This window comes from Macadamia integrifolia, chromosome 3 (genome assembly GCF_013358625.1).
Source record: "Macadamia integrifolia cultivar HAES 741 chromosome 3, SCU_Mint_v3, whole genome shotgun sequence".
Classification (NCBI taxonomy): Eukaryota; Viridiplantae; Streptophyta; class Magnoliopsida; order Proteales; family Proteaceae; genus Macadamia; species Macadamia integrifolia.
In genome coordinates this window covers 2,585,051-2,601,988 of record NC_056559.1, presented here as the reverse complement: position 1 = coordinate 2,601,988, position 16,938 = coordinate 2,585,051, and the positions used below count along the sequence as shown (strand labels likewise).

At 40.9% G+C, this 16,938-nt stretch overlaps 1 protein-coding gene and 1 long non-coding RNA gene across 2 annotated transcripts; one reads left to right on the top strand and one right to left on the bottom strand.

The window, feature by feature from the left end:
- The first annotated feature begins 1,516 nt into the window (after positions 1-1,516).
- On the top strand, positions 1,517-5,177 carry LOC122074897. Its single transcript, XM_042639885.1, has 6 exons — positions 1,517-1,823; positions 1,905-2,037; positions 2,264-2,367; positions 2,668-2,839; positions 2,975-3,109; positions 3,213-5,177. The coding sequence occupies exons 1-6, from the start codon at positions 1,783-1,785 to the stop codon at positions 4,974-4,976; spliced, it is 2,349 nt and encodes a 782-aa protein (XP_042495819.1). The 5' UTR covers positions 1,517-1,782; the 3' UTR covers positions 4,977-5,177.
- Positions 5,178-5,722: 545 nt separating this feature from the next.
- LOC122074832 lies at positions 5,723-7,024 on the bottom strand. The gene is made up of 2 exons (XR_006139061.1): positions 6,739-7,024; positions 5,723-6,664 (listed from the first exon to the last, which is right to left on the bottom strand). It is a non-coding gene; the product is annotated as an uncharacterized LOC122074832 (long non-coding RNA).
- Positions 7,025-16,938: the final 9,914 nt, after the last annotated feature.

Here is a 16,938-nt window from a genome sequence, read left to right as displayed (position 1 = left end):
ACTTCCTGTGTCAGTTTCTTACAAATTTTTTACCCAACACAAAAAAACAAATTCGACATCCAACTCCCATGCTAATAAATTGTTCTACTTTTGATAAATTTTCATTGCTAATAATTTATTTATAGAAAACTCAAAAACCTCTCTCATATTCTCTTAATTAGGTTCCAATATTTTCACCCAAAAAGAAAAATTAGGATCCAATATCATTCCCACATTTCATAGTATTAAGGGCTAAAGGACATTTTTCTACCAAAAAAAATTCAGTGTTCTAACGCATAAAACTCAATTTAGGAAGTTTGACCTCTTATATAAGAAATTTTATCGTAACTAATATGCAAGGAAACACATGAACAAAGCTTGTTATAATGAAAAGGGAAAAATTATGATAATCCAAGGTAGAAAGTGATCACAAATTAAAAAATTTTCTTTCCATCCAATGGTGAAAATGCCTACGTCATCGCTCCTGCAGCTTAAATCGAGAGACTATACAAGAAACTTGACAATGGTCTTGTAACCAATCTTTTTCTTATTGATACACACCTTTTAAGGTGTCAAACAATTTATAATCCTATATTTCTGTCATTTTAGTATTGAACATTTTTTTTTCCATAATGAAGATAAATTTTATCATTTTACATGTGTACTAAAAAAATATATACGATAAACATACTTTTGATAATGACAAAATAATAAATTATCTTCAATTTTTCTTTTTTATCCTTGACTTAAAAACTCCCAAGAATAATACAAGGGACAATCAAAATGTATCAAAACTCAAGATATATATTTATCTGTAAAATACAAAGAAAATGATGAACAATATATATATAAAGAACCCTGCCTACTTATGTGGCTCTCCGTCCAGACACATGGGGTGGGTTGTTGAGGGTAGGGGCATCTTTTCTCATCCTACTTCATGTGTCTAGGTGTCAAGAATGCAAGCAGATAGGGTTCTTTTAATATATATATATATATATATCCTTGTTTGTATGTACCTATGCTTCTAGACGACTTTTGTGTAATTCGTCCATCTCAATAAATTTTTTTTCTACCAAAAAAATAAATAAATAAAATAAAATCGAGTGAAATCATGTCCACGTGGAAACTCAAACGAGTCAATTCAGCAAGCTGAGTTTTCAGGTGACTCGCTAGGTTTGACAATATCCAACGAGGCTACGATGATAAAGTATAGAAAGGAGAAGCCAAAGGTTACCCAAAAAAAAGAAAAAAAAAAAAGGAGAAGCGAAAAAACAAGAAAGAGGCCAATTCCTTCTAATTGCCAATCATTTAATTTTAATTCAGAATTAAATTCCTTTTATTTTTTACTTTTTAATATTTTCCTTGAGAGAGAAACGGTTCGCGAATTCTCCCCCTCATTCTCATTCCTCCTCCCCACATTCCCATTTTCCTCGCATTTAAATTTTATTAGACTAACCGCAAGACAAGTGTCTATGTAGTGGAGCAGTTTTGGTGAAGAACAGAATACCTTTTTCTATTTCCTTGTGTTTTCTTTTCTCGATATTTTCCAAAATTTAGGTGGAAACCAACTCGCTCCACTCCTAATAATTCCTCCAGAAAATTAAGTGGGTTAGTTCAGACCTTCTTCTTCTGCTTCTTGGTTGCTCTTCCTTTCATTCACAACTCAAAAAATGAAAACCCATGATCATTATGATGCTAACCAGTATGCACAAATGAGGAATTTACTCTCATTGTGTCATGATCTTGGTCCTGCTTCCACTGTAACTCAATACTGAATTTGATGAGAGGAAGAGTGCATTAGACATGTTTGATACTCTGTTTGGATGGAGAAAGGCCTCTAAATGGTAAATACTCGTCTTCATACTTCATACTCTTTTTATCGACTAAGAGTTAAATTGAATCCATCAGCTATGCTTTGATTGCAGCAAGAAACTGATTAGGCATGTTCAGTGCCGTCTGAAGCTCCTGAAGAACAAGAAAGGATCCATTATAAGGCAGTTACGCGAGGATGTAGCTCAACTCCTCAAGCTTGGCCATGAAAAAAGCGCCTTCTCTCGGGTAGGCTCTGTCAATTCTTATACATTCTCTCTCATGTTTTATGCTACCCAAGTCTAAATATTTTCTGATCCTGATCAAGAAATTACCACTGTATTAGCATTTTTGGATTCAGAAACAATTCTAAATTGTCATCCACAGTGACCTTAGGAAAACTTGGCCCTTCTCTCTATAATCCAAATTAATGTCTGCACTTTCATTTACGATTCTGTTTTTATTTTTTTTCCAGGTTGAGAAGCTATTTGAGGATCAAACCCTAATGGCCATATACGATTTGTTGGATCATTTCTGTGAATTCATCACAATCCACCTTCCCTATATCCGAAGACACAGGTTGGATTCTATGTCAAATTTATATAACATTTGATAACATGATCCTTTATGTTAATGATTTTGGAATCGTTTCTCTCTACATATGACTAAACGATTAGAAAGCGATAACTTAAAATTTATAAATTTGATAGTGTTTGCCACCCCCTTCTTAATGTTTGGCATGTATCAAAAAGAAATTCAGCATTTTGCTGCCTAATAGATCAATGATTTGCTCCCTGGCTACATAATTTAAGTTTTCCTTTTACATTCATAATTTGGAATGATCATTTGAATTGTTCTCTTTTTAATTTGTTGTTGCAGGGACTGTCCAAATGACATTAATGAATCAGTATCAAGTCTTATATATGCTGCTGCATGGTGTGGAGATTTGCCTGAGCTTCAAATGCTTCGGAACCTATTTGGAGAGCGCTATGGGCATAAATTTGTCATTACTGCTGTTGAATTGCTCCCAGGGAATCTTGTGAACTCTCAGGTTGTTCATTTTCTTCAATTCCTTTTATTCTTACCTTCTTGGAGATCCTCCAGTTTAGCTATATGATTATTCTCTGTGTTGATATATAATTGTTATTTTGGATAACTGAGAGCCATTTAAATCTCCTGACTACAGATAATTGAGAAGCTCCGCATAAATTTAATTTCAGATGATGTGAAGCTTGGTTTGTTGGATGAAATAGCTAAGGATTACAGCATTCGATGGAAAACTACTAGGATAATGGAAAGGCTTGAACTCCAAAACCAGCAGGTTTGTATATGCTACAAATTCTTATTCTCTTCTTAGTCTTTAAAATATTGTTAGATGGCCCTTTTCTTGGTTTTCCTTGAATCCATTTTCCATGCAACTGCAGATATATAATCTTCCTTTGGAAAATGGGGGACCTCATGGTCAAGTCGATGAAAGAGAGATCCAAGTTATCTATCCCAGCGAAGGAACTGATATAACAGCTTCAAATTATGAAGATACTCAAGGAAAAGTGCTTCCTAGCTCATTACCAGTTTGCGAGAATTTTCAGTCTCCAAACAATTTGAATATTACCCAAAGTTCCTCCAGTGCTATCATTGTTGCACAACCTTGGACAGTTACTATGAATTCTTCTCTCTCTACCTCAAGTCATAGAAATGCAGTCGAAGCAGAGAAGAATGGAGAACTGGATCCTTCCTTCAAACCCAGAATGACACCTAAACCATATTCTGGCCAGAGTGATCTAAGGATCTGTAGTTCAAGATATCTTTCTAATTTCTCTAAGAAACATGAGGCGGAACGGAAAACAACAACTGCATCTGAAAGTTCATATCAGTTTCCGGAGATGAGTGTTGTTTATCTTGATGACATAGAGGAATCTAATGCCACCATACAAGTTGGTATAGACAAGGACCAAAGGATATTTATGTTCAAATCAATCAACATGCCTAGAAGAGAAAATCTTGGAGCTGAAATAGCTTGCTTGTCAGATTTATATGGTTACAATCATACTGAAAAGCTGAAGGAGACTAGTGAACTGTGGGATGGAAGAGTGCAATCCAGGAGCTATAGAATAAAGACTGAGTCATCTCGGAAGAGATTGAATGGGAGATCACTCTCTTGGGGAAGTCAAGTGTCCCACTCCTCTGTGTCACCGTCCTTGAGCATGAACGATGTTGAATCTGCACTCTACTATGGTGACCATCCCAGACATAAAAATCATCACACGAAAAAACATCAGCGTAAGATGCCAATTGAAGAAAGCTGGAATTTGAAATTCGGAAGTCACAAGAAGAAACTTCCATTACTACCGCAAGGTAAAGATACAGGGGAAATAGAGAATGAATTTTGTGGTGAGGATATGGAAGGGAAGCATTTCTTTAATAGTGAATATAATCGGAGGTGGTCTAACAGTGACTGCAGAATTGACCGTGATATGGTTATTGATTGTAGCTTGGATCATCCATGTTATTTCTCTACAAGTAATGATAAAGATGAGGTGGAAAACATGTGTTTGAAGCAAGATAAGGGGAATAAAAAAGAAGTGGGCTTTCCATCTCTCAACTTTCAACAAAAATGGATAGGCCATTGCAGTTTACCAAATGAAGAAGCATTTGAAGGTACTACTGCTATGAACCATGGAAGCTATGGAAATGCACAAGACTATAAGGCCATCGCAAGTGGTGAGATAGAAGTCCAAGAAATGGGATGGGCCTCTTCCCCTCAGACAGACTGCCAGGATATGGTTTCTCTGTATACTGTTACAGATCATAAAAGTCAAGTGCCCAACATGAGGAGCATGAAGGAAGAGCATGTTAAAAAAGAAGGAATATCATATTTTCAGGGCAGTTGTGCCTCCTCCCATGGCTCTTGTTCATGCATGACGAGTCCATTGACACAGAGATTGAGGCAGCAACCACCTTATCTAAGGGCTCACACAATGCCCCCAGAGAGAACCCAAAATGCAGCAAGTGACAATGTTATCCGATCTGTGTCCTTTCAGTTAAAACAAACCAATCATTCGACTGGCAGCTCTTCATCCTCTTCCTCCAGCCATGTCCATCCTAAGCTGCCGGACTATGATGATTTGGCAGCCAAATTCACTGCTCTCAAAAAGGAGCATCTACAGCGTAAGCTCCAATCAGGCTAGCAATGGTTTAAGCTGCATGAGGTTGAGCCTATCCATGTTAGTCACTGGCTGCTGCTTTCTGTACATTGGAGTGTATATTCGGTACCCAGTTATGCTGGGTATCCCTCTATCTTTTTCTATCGTCATTTTAAATTCTATTAGTTGCCATTTGTTAAGATGTTGCCATTGAATCTCTCTTATTAGTAGATTTTAACACGCAGATATTTTAATGAGACTCTCAATGATATTTTTGGGAAATGGACTAGGTAAGGGAAGGGATTTTTAGCTATAAAGATGGGAATTACATATCCATAGATTCCATACACCAAAATAATACCCTTGTCAGGAATCATGTTACCTAGCAGTGATACACTGGCTAGCAATTGTAAGATGAAATTGATGGTATATGGCCTAAGAGAGTTGCATCCTTTTTTTTTTTTTCGGCGTGTTGGTCTTGGTCCTTACCAAATGAGCTACCTGAAAGCTGATATGCCCAATTATTGCCATGTCAGCATATGGTTAGTTGTAGGTGGGGTGACTCAAAGATAAATTACCTTGATGGGAGATAGTTGTCCAAAAACCAATAAGGGGGATGGATCTGTAGTCATTGGTAAGCAAGTCTAATTGAAATATTCCTCTTCTCTCTCCATCTTTGAGAAGACATGAGAGATCATTGAAAAGACTAGAGAACCCTTATATTGTCTTCCGCCACCGGTGACATTGCCGAAGAACTACAACTACTCCACAGACTCTGTTTTGATGTAAAATTTTACAAGTAAATATTTACATGTAAATTAAATTTTACTAAAAAAATTTCGAATGTTTGTTCACATAATTCATTTGCAACGAAAACATAAACGTCGAAGGATGAGGTTTCCTTGGAGCATTTGATCGAACACTTGACGACAGCCTCCAAGCAGCCACACTTGGTTATTCTCTGATCAATGGCATCTGAAATGCCGAACCTGGACATTTGATAAAGCACCTACTTATGTTGTATATAGGAGTATCCTCGCATCACTTTCCAGAGGATTGAAGGAAGGAGGAATGAGAGAGATGGGGTGTAGCTCCTGTTTTCATGCAAGGTAGGAGGAGACGAGATCATAATGCATGGCTTCTTCCACGCCAATTGTTGCAGAAGCAGATACTTTTACAACAGCTCCTCAATACGCTTCCTACAAAGTAAACGAGTCGGCTATCACTAAACCAGATTGAACAGAAAGCCAAGTCGATCTATACTTATCAACAGGAAGAATACATCTCCCATTTCTGATGCAGAGGTTGTGAGAGGGAACATGTTCATCAGGAAGCACACGCGCAACGCCCGTTGCGACTTGGCTCTCTATATCTTCCAGATCATGGCCCGCTGAACGTCCGTCTCTTGGAACGCCAGGATTTCTGACTACCTCATCGAAGGCAGATTCGATCTTGCCCGTCAATTCTTGGATAGGACGCCCGATAAAGACCTCATTTCTTGGAAAGTATTAATGGCTACGTTCGGAGAGAACTTCGACAGCCATTGTTGCTGCTTATCTGAACTTCCGACGGGCACTGCCTGTTTTCATGAATAATTCTTCTTCTCCTCCTCCTCCACTGTTCTCAAAACTGCTTTTTGAGAAGATTCTACTTTAGCATCATCCTCTTTAAGGTGAAGTGGTGAAGAACCCATTGGAAAACCAAAGTAGTCGGCACAAAAGGCTTTGTATGACCTGAAGATCCACATCACTAGTTAGTTTGGTAGATTGCAGAGGCAAGACCAATAAAGAACGAGAGAGGAGTTTACAGAGCTTCGCCGAGGAAATTGCAGAGGCTTCGATCCGTGATCGGTTTGAGAGATGCAGCGGAGAGAACAAGAAATGAACCATGGAAATGAGAGGGAGCTCACAACTTCGTACAAATGGTTGCAGACTTAGCGGATCGTGTTTTTGGGGTTTTGTGTTTCGGGCCTTTAGAGTCCCATGAATCTTCATGTAAGCGAAGTGAACCCAAATTCACGTGCATTCACACATCGACAACTGTTAAGGTCTTGACGGAATGGATCCTCCTTTTCAATTATTCTAATAAAAAATAAAAAATAAAATAAAAATAAAATAAAAAAAAGAAAACCATCCAAACAAAAATGGAAGGCAACTAATCCGTTTGTAATTCCATTCCTCTGATAACACGGAATTTATTTATTCTCTCTCTCTCTCATGGGTGCAAGAGAAGAAGCTCAAGATGGTAGCATTCTCATGAAGATCTATCTCCTCAACAACCTTCTTTCAATATCTGAAGAACCCAGGTTTATTAAGTCTAGTGAAAATGGCTTACGAAGATATTTTGGTGGTGGGAAGACACCGAAATTATAATATCATGCTAGAGCATCCAAGCATTAGTAGATCTCATCTCAGGATCTGCTTGGAAGTTGGAACCCTTATTGCAGAAGCTTTTTGAGATGGACTAATCATATGACACTTCTCTTTTCTTGCTTCTTTTGCACTTCCAAAATGTCTCTTTTGGGTTTTGTCAAAAGTTCTAGAGCTTGATGTGTTATGGGTTTTTTATTTTGTTCTTGTTCCTGTGGGTAGCATATGGGATATTTATAGATTGCTTACAAGAAGAAGAAAAGGGAGAGAGAAAGAGAGAGAGGGGAACTCTTAATGGAATTATAAAAGAAGAATGAAATCAATTGGCTTCCGTTTTTTGTTGGGGTCATTTCCTCTTTTTTATTCATTTATTAATTTTCAGAATATATGAGGAGGATAAAAACAATTTCCCTTTCCGTCAAGGCCTTCATAGTTGTCGATGTGGGAATGTATGTGAATTGAACCTCCCACTTCACTTACGTGAAGATTCACTGGACTCTTTTACGAGGGACATTATCCATATAATTTTCAAGTCTCTTTTCTGGGAAAGATGGGGTCTCCCATCAAGGATTGGATGGAGATAGTAAACCTTAGAAAGAATTGTAGTGGTAAGTTACAGCATCCTCCTCCTATTATTCTTTCAAATTAGTATAGATCAGGAGCTTTCGCTTCCTTTACATCATATTGTTTGTTGTTTAGAGTTTTTCCAACCATTAATGACCTTGAATTAAAGCACCAAAAGGGTAGTTGGGAGTATTATGACCGACAGAAAATCTGGATGGATTTTTTTCCACACAAAGACAATTACAAAAAAAAAAAAAAAAAAAAAAAAAAAAAAATAAAATGAATGAAGAAGAATTTTTGGGTCATCGGCCACTACCAACAACAAGACATAAATCAGGCGGCAGTAGCCATTGTGAGCCATTATCTGTTACACCCGTGCCCTAATCCGATCAAATTTGAACTGTTGTGATAGGCCTCGGATCAGAGATCGAAAGTACGATCGGGTTTTGGCTCGCGACTGTGCATTGCCGAAGGGGTAAAGATGACCCCACATGTTCGTGCATTTTATGCCTATCTAACTGGAGGGGATTCATACCTTCCGATCCTAGATGGTAAGTGACCCGACTCCCCACATTTGATTTTCAGCACGCATCATAATTGCCAAAAAGCCTTGGGCATGTCCGAGGGTAACCAACCGTGCGAGACCAACCCTGGGACAGCAAGCTGTCAAGATAGTAGACTGTCTTGACCATTGGAAACAAGCCACTGGTAGTAGCCTGGGAATGAATCTGGTGTCTATTTCCGGTGGGTCCATTGGCTGTTGTCGAGGTTTCGATGCCCATAGGTCCCGCCACTCGCATCGTAAATGGTACCGGATGATGCCAAATCATCCTCCGCACCCTCCTCTTGATGTGAACACCTTATGGACCTAAATGTGCGGGTCCCCATGCCTCGAAACTCATTTTAATCCGATTGATTCAAAAGAGGCCCAAACTAAGCGGACCCTAAGGCCCAACTTAAGTTATAAGTTAGGAAATGAGGATTCATTTCCTCATTTCCCTTGTGCCCAATGTATGAGATGAGAGAAAGAGGAGAGGAAGAAGAAGAAGAGGAAGAAGAAGGGAATTGAAGGCCTACCTTGGTGCCGACTACCGCCTTGTTGTTGGAATCACCACCGAAGGTAAGTACAACCTCCCATGCCACTCTTTCTCTTCATTTCAACTTGGTAAAGCTAGGTATGGGTAAAATCTTGATGTACAAACTATGTCAAGGTTGTGGGCTGGGTGTTTTACCCTCTCGGTGTTGTTTCCGAGCTCGAACCAAGCCCGGTGAGCTCCGACAACATGTAATGCCAAAAGACCAACTAGGGTTTCGATCGTTCTTGGCTTAGAATGATGCTAGGAACAACCTCTGTGTCCACCAGAAATATAGCACATGAAGCACTGTAGCTGTTTCCGATGGGTTGTTTCTGGTAGACAAATGAGCCTAATGTGCTCTCTGTCACTTCCACTGAAAACAAGACTGATATTTCCAATGGAAATGCCTTGTTTCTGGTGGACAAATGAGCCTAATGTGCTCTCTGTCACTTCCACCGGAAACAAGATTGATATTTCTAATGGAAATACCTTGTTTTCGATGGTTGTTTTCGATGACAATACTATCTCCTAGTGATAGTGTCTGTGCATTTTGGGGGTGACCTATGTGGGTCCCTCCCGATGTTTTCGACGCGTACTGATGTATAATTCCCTTTGTGTCTAGGATAGTGACGCACACATGCCCCGAAGCCAGAATTGAATTGATCGATCGGTGGCCGTACTTGAACCCAAACACAATTGATCATAAAACAGGTGAGAGATGAACTTTGTTTATTTTTCAATTGTTTATTTTTATTAAACTGCTCACATGCTTAGAATTATATGTTTATGTGAATGATCATTTTACAATCATGATATCAATTGTATGGAAATGTATAGCGGGATCCGGTGTGACCGAGGTGGTACCAGTATTGTGATCATCGTGTGTTTGGATATGCGTGTGTGAGACAGAATCCGGCATGGTTGAGGTGGTACCGGTGTTGTGATTACTGTATGTATGTTAGATTCATGCATTGATTATGTGTATTAGAGTTAGTTATAGTCGCGGGTTACACTTTGTGTCCAAGGTCTCGCTGGTATCGTGTACCCCGGGACTGCATTTGGAAATGGATACGCTTCATGGCCAAGGTCTTGCCAGTGTTGCATAGTCCATACTCAACTACTATTGTATGCTAGATTAGATAAGCGGTCTCGGGTTTCACTTTGTAGCCAAGGTCTCTCTGGTATCATGTACCCGGGACTGTATTTGGAGATGGATTGCACTTTGTGGCTAAGGTCTCTCCAGTATCGTGTAATCCATACTAACTATATCATTATGAAGGTATGTAGTATATATGTGGTTAGGTATCACTCCCTATGCTACGCACCCTTGCCAATAGGGGTTGAGGTGTGGGATAATCCATTGTGATATGTTTGATGAGACTTTTCGAAGTGCCACTCCCGCGGTATAATGTGATTGTTGACGGAGGCAAGAACCTGTTCGACGTGGCCAATGTGTTGTTGGTGCTGTGACTGCCAGGAGGGGGTTATTAAGGATTTTCTGGATGACCCATGGATGCATACGGGGATCGACAGGCTTCTAATCATAACTAGTGTTTGTATCGCTGCATAGTCGATGTCATTTTGAGACCAGGGATACAACCTAATGTGCTATAGTAGCATTTACCAGACTTAATTTGTATTGTTAGGTGGAAAATAAATAAATAAATTGCATCATGAGCATCATGGACTATGTGTTTAATTTTTGCAATCATGCATCATAAATTACTACTGCTATTGACTTGCTTGGATGTGCTTGACCCCACCTCTCACTGAGCGAGTTGGGAAGGTCACCCCACATATACACCCTTTTTTTTAGATGATGATGCAAGTATCGTGGTGCCGATGGTAGGTGATCTAGTATCTTCTAGGTCAGAGTACGATGTGAGTGACTGGTAGATGCCAGAAGCGGAGGAGCACGGCCAGGACTGTGCTTGCGACCACTATGCTTACGCTACACCGTGAGATTGTATGTCATCTTTTAACACTTTTGGATATAGTTATGAATTGTATATTTTGAGATTATAGTATATGTCATGGATGAATGTAACAGAATAACTCGGTTATTGCTATTATATTACCATTAGATGTCTTTCCCATTTTATTTATAAATTCTACTACTATACTCTGATTCTGCTGCTTATATTGGTTTATGTTGTGAGATTGTGAATATGTTAAGGTACTGCTATCAGAGATCCTTGTAGGTCGTAAGACAGGTACGTGTCTTACTCACACCACCGGTATTCCTAAGGTAAATTATATCTACTTTAAGGTGGGGTGTGACAACTGTGGTATCAGAACTTGAAGCTCTGCATTAACTCAAAATCTCAGTCAAACCATGATTTTGGGGGAAACTAGGATTTAATAAAAATCTCAAGACAATAATAATAGAAATTTTCACAATTAGGAGACAAGTATAGGTGTTAAAGCCGTTTCATTATAGTAAAGAATTTGAATACACAACTTACACTTTTATGAAAAATTCAAAGTATAGAAAGCAGGAAATCTTAACTAGCCTAAGACTAGGAAATCAAACAACTGAAGCATATGACATAATGAAAATGTTCAACTAAACCTAAAAGATCAAACTCAATATAAAAACATGAAAACAAAAATCCTAAAAGCTAAGTGGTAGGCATGCAACTACTCTTGCTGCTGTTGTTGCTAGTTCTGTTCTTGGCCCTGAGCCTGGTTCGGACCATGCGTACCTGGAGGAGACACTGGAATACTGAGATGGAAGACCATCACCTTTATCTGTGCCTCTAGGGAGGCCACTCTATATCCATAAGACAATAGGTTTTGTCCATGCTCTCGAGGCGGCTGTCCATACTCATCAATGACATAGTGGTATCCAGACGGGCCATGACGTCATTGAAATCCTAGGGCCTCGCACCCTATTACTCTGAGATGTAGAAGCTACCATCGAACCCATAGCCTGGGGATCAGGTGGTGGAGCCCTACCATCCCAACAACTTCTCCTCCTGCACCAACATCATCGGCACTGCCACCCTCTACCTCCATAGGCTGTTGACCCTCTCCTAGGATAAGTGTCACTTCCCTCAGATCTATGGTCATCTTCCTCAGTGAGTCTTGGTTAAAGTCTGTGACCTCTTCACCCAGGCGTACCTCACCCTCTAAGTCCACCCCAAAGCAGTGGAAGATGTCAGTAAATATCCTCCTATAGGATAGGTTCCCTACCCGGCGATCCTGCCCTTCAGACCGAGTTACCATAGTCCACATTAGGAGGTAAGGCAAAAGTATCTGCGCCCCCATGTACACATAGTATGTCACATAGGCTTGCAAAGCGGATACCTCATTATAATGTCCACAGGTGGGGAGAACATTTTACTGAATTGCATGGAAAACAACCTTTGGAGTGGCAAAGTAGTTTACTAAACGATTCCATCTTATGGCTTCCTTGGTCAGCATGTCATTGATCTCCTGAAAGGTGTCAAGACTTTGAAATTCATATGTCAGAGTCTGAGGAGGGCAGAACACTAGATCACCTGCATTACTGATCATCAAAATACTTTCCAGCTACCCCATGTCAAAGGAGATCTCCACCCCCTTCATATAGGAGGTGATCCTCATCTCTTCGGTAATCTGGTTCATGCATTCCATGTTGGAGTAGAAAAGCTTGATCAGGGTGGGATAGTAGTATCAGTTGGTTTTTAGGATGTGGTACCATTTGATCTCCTCAAACCGTTGACGAAGATAGAATGCACGGAAACCGTTGGTCCTCACATAGACTCCCGGGTCGACGTTATGGCACTCAAAGAACTCCCAATGGTCTCGCTCAACCACAGAGCGGAACAGGATTGGGTTGAACTACTCAGTGGCATCTTGCTTCTCTTGTATAAGAGCACATCGGGGACGTACACGGCATCCAGACATTATTGTAAGATGATTTCTAAGGATTTGGAATGAAAAACCTAGTTAAATGGTTGCATGCAAAACTCACAGAGAAGAAAATCATAAAAAACTAGGTTTCAGAGAGAGAAAACATACCTTGGATGCGAATGTGGCTCCAATCGATCGCGAAATAGCAAGAGAAAGGTAGGGAATGGGTAGCAAAAGGCTCCTTGGCTATTTTCACACCTTTCTCATAAGAATAGATAGGGTTTTGTGTGAGTAACCCAAGGCTCGAGCCTATTTAAAGGCCATTTAGTGCCACCGGAAACGGCCCACTAGAAACACTAGGCATGCTTCCGGTGTTTGTTTCTGGTGAAGTAAAAATTTGGTTTTTGGCCTCTGTTTTGGCCATCGGAAATACCACTGATATTTTCAGTGGTTTGACTCCTTGTTTCTGGTGGATTCATTTGAAAAATAATTCATGTTAAATATTTTTCAAACCTAAGTTTTATTTGGGTCCTTTGATGGTGTGTCTTTGGGTTATGTGCATGATCGGATCCTAGTATGTGTGGACCCCACTTATGCATGCCCTAACCCTAATTTTGACTGTGGTATACGTGTGGGACCCACTGTGTATGCATGTGTTCCAACTCTATAGAACCTTGTTTATGTATGTGTACTAATCGGATTCCTTCACAAGAATCATGTTACGTCAAAACACCCGATCCCGATCCCAATCGTGCCCGTCACCTCTTGCTTCCCCTATATGGAATCGGGGTAGACCCCGTAATATGTCACCAGCCCTGCCTATACTTATGACCTAGGATGTGGCATTCATCATGAATAACATGATGTAGGAAGTGGAAGAAAGACAAAATCAATTTATGGTCGGGATCGATAATAGAAGCCTGCAATGCACCGCCCGCACCTCCTACTCCACCAGCACCCATTCTAATACCCACTGGATCGGCTACTCTTCAAACATCTGGTGGGGCACAAGTGCATGGGCATGTGCAAGATCCGATGCCTAAACAAGCTCAAGCCCATGTAGAGGGCTGGACAGACTTGACAAAGATGATGGAGAAGTTTCAACGGCTTAAGCCCCCTTGTTTCTCCAAGGTGGGGCAAGACCCGTTGTATCCATCAAGATGGATTGGTGGAATGGTGAAGGTTTTTAGACTGATGGGCTGCACCGATGAGCAGAAAATTTTATGTGCAGGATATCAGTTACAAAATGAAGCAGATGATTAGTGGAGTGCCACCGAGCCTATTCTGAGGGCTAGTAACCCGAACCCTACTTAGGTAGACTTCAAAGGGGCCTTATTGAGAACTATTTTTGGGAAAGCTTCTGGGATAGGAGAGAGAAAGTGAGTTCTCTCAATTGATATAAGGTCCCCGGTTGGTGCTCAAGTATCAGCAGCACTTTGAGGAGCTATTCCATTTTGCTCCTGAGCATCTGAGAGGTGACAGAGCCAAGGCAAAGAAGTTTGAGAAAGGGTTAAGGCCAGGTATTGGGTCAACCATTGTGGGGTTGAAACTGCAAACCTATGCTGAGGTGGTCCAAGTGGCCAAATCTATTGAGGATCGGCATAAGGATAACTACACTGCTCAGCAAGGGATGGGAAAGAGACCAATGGGGTCTACTAATTCTAGGGGAGGAAGCAAACCCTTCCGAGTCCCCTATGCCAACCCAACTCCAGTGCAGTTGAAGAGGCCTGATGCTAGTCAGACTTCCTAGTCCTCCAGATCTAGTACTAGATCTTAGTCTTTGGGATTGGGCCCAAGATATTTTCATTGTGATCAGCCTGGTCACATGGCGGGGACCTGCCCCCACCGAAGGCCAGGCAATGCACCCTACACTATGCCACCTAGGCTCCAGTAGACATATTCAACTCCTAAGCCAGCATAGCCCCTACAAGGCTAGAGACCACAGGGCAGAGTGTTTGCTATAATGGCAGAGGATGCTGAGGCTGCACCCGGTGTAGTAACAGGTACATTATTGGTATCATTATTGCCTGCACATGTGTTATTTGACTTAGGAGCCTTGCATTCGTTCATGTCACCGGTATTTGCGAAGAAGATGAGAATTCTACGAAAGGGATTGACTCCATGTTTGGGTTTAAGCACCCCCTATAGGAAGTGTGGTGGGTTTGAACTATGTTTATGAGCCTTATCCAGTGACCATAGGTGACCATGAGTTGAATGCCCATTTGATGGAGTTGGATATGACTGACTTTGACATGCTTTTAGGAATGGACTGGTTGTCCACATACAGAGCTAGTGTACTATGTCCTGAGAAGGCTATCATTTTCAGACCTTGTGATGATGATGAGTTTGTGTTCTAAGGGGATAAGCCCAAAAAACCCAAGAAAGTTATCATATCTGCACTCCAGATGAAGAAGCTACTAAATAAGGGATGTCAAGGCTACTTAGCATCTATCATGGATACTAAGATAAAGATTAGGCCATTGACCAAGCTAGATGTGGTGAGGGAATTTCTCAATGTATTCCCTTATGACTTGATAGGTTTACCCTCGGACCGAGAGACAGAGTTTGCAATGGACTTATTCCTCAGATCGGCACCAGTGTCAAAGGCCCCTTACCGCATGGCCCCCATAGAGTTAAAGGAATTGCAAGTGCAACTTCAAGACCTTTTGAAGAAAGGATTTATTAGACCTAGTGTGTCTCCATGGGGAGTGCCGGTATTGTTTATCAAGAAGAAAGACGGAAGTATGAGATTGTGCATCAATTACCAGGAGCTTAATAAGCTAACCATCAAGAATCGGTATCCTTTACCAAGGATAGATGATTTATTTGATCAGTTGCAAGATGCCAAGGTGTTCTCCAAGATCGACCTTAGATCGGGCTACCACCAGCTCAGGAGCAAGGACAGTGATGTTAGTAAGACAACCTTCAAATCAAGGTATGGACATTATGAGTTCTTGGTAATGTCATTTGGGTTGACCAATGCACTGGCCGCATTTATGGATTTGATGAATCGGGTATTCCAGGATCTCTTGGATAAGTTTTTTATAGTATTCATTGATGACATTTTGGTCTACTCCAAGAGTGCAGAGGAACATACTGTTCAGCTTAGGTTGGTACTGCAACGACTAAGAAAGAAGCAACTCTATGCCAAATTCAGCAAGTGCAAGTTTTGGTTATCACAGGTGGCATTCCTAGGCCACATTGTTTCAGCCAAGGGTATAGAGGTTGATCCAGGTAAGGTGAAGGCAGTTCTGGAATGGGAGACTCCCAAGAGTGTAGCAGACATATATAGTTTTCTGGGATTGGTAGGATACTGATGCACCTAGTTAAAAATCCCAATCACTAACTCTGGCATCCCTGATTACCAATGAGTATCTCCTAGAGGAGGCCAGGAAGCTAGACTTGGAGCTGTTAGTTAAGGGTGTCACCTTGTCACTATCGGCATTGGTGGTATAACCTAGTCTGCTGGATAGGATCACTGCAGCTCAGGTTACTGATGCAGAGCTGCAGAAGCTGGTAGCAGAATGCTAGGAAGGAACCCAAAAGGACTCAGATTTCTCAGTGACTAAAACTGGGATTCTCAAGTTCAAAGGGAGGTTGTGTGTGCCTAGTGATGGTGATTTGAGAGATAGTTTTAAGAGAGGCACATAACTCTCCATACTCCATTCACCCTGGCAACACTAAAATGTACAAGGACCTCAAAGGCTCCTACTGGTGGAAAGGAATGAAGAATGAAGTGGCCACGCATGTGTCTAGATGCCTCAATGCCAGCAAGTCAAGGTTGAGAGACAGAGGCCTCATGGGTTATTACAGTCCCTACCTATCCCAGAGTGGAAATGGGAGAATATTACAATAGACTTCGTCACAGGCCTACCCTGTACACAGAAGGGTATGGATGCCATTTGGGTAGTTGTGGACTGCTTGACTAAGGAAGCTTACTTTATCCCAATCAAGATCACATTTTCTATAGATAAGTTGGCCAAGTTGTATGTCGATAACATCATCAAGTTGCATAGTATACCAATTAGTATCATCTCTGATCGAGATCCTAGGTTCACTTCCAAGTTCTGGACATGTGTGCAGAAGGTTATGGGCACACAGGTGGCTTTTAGCACGACCTTTCACCCTCAGATCGATGGTCAGTCAGAGAGGACTATTCTG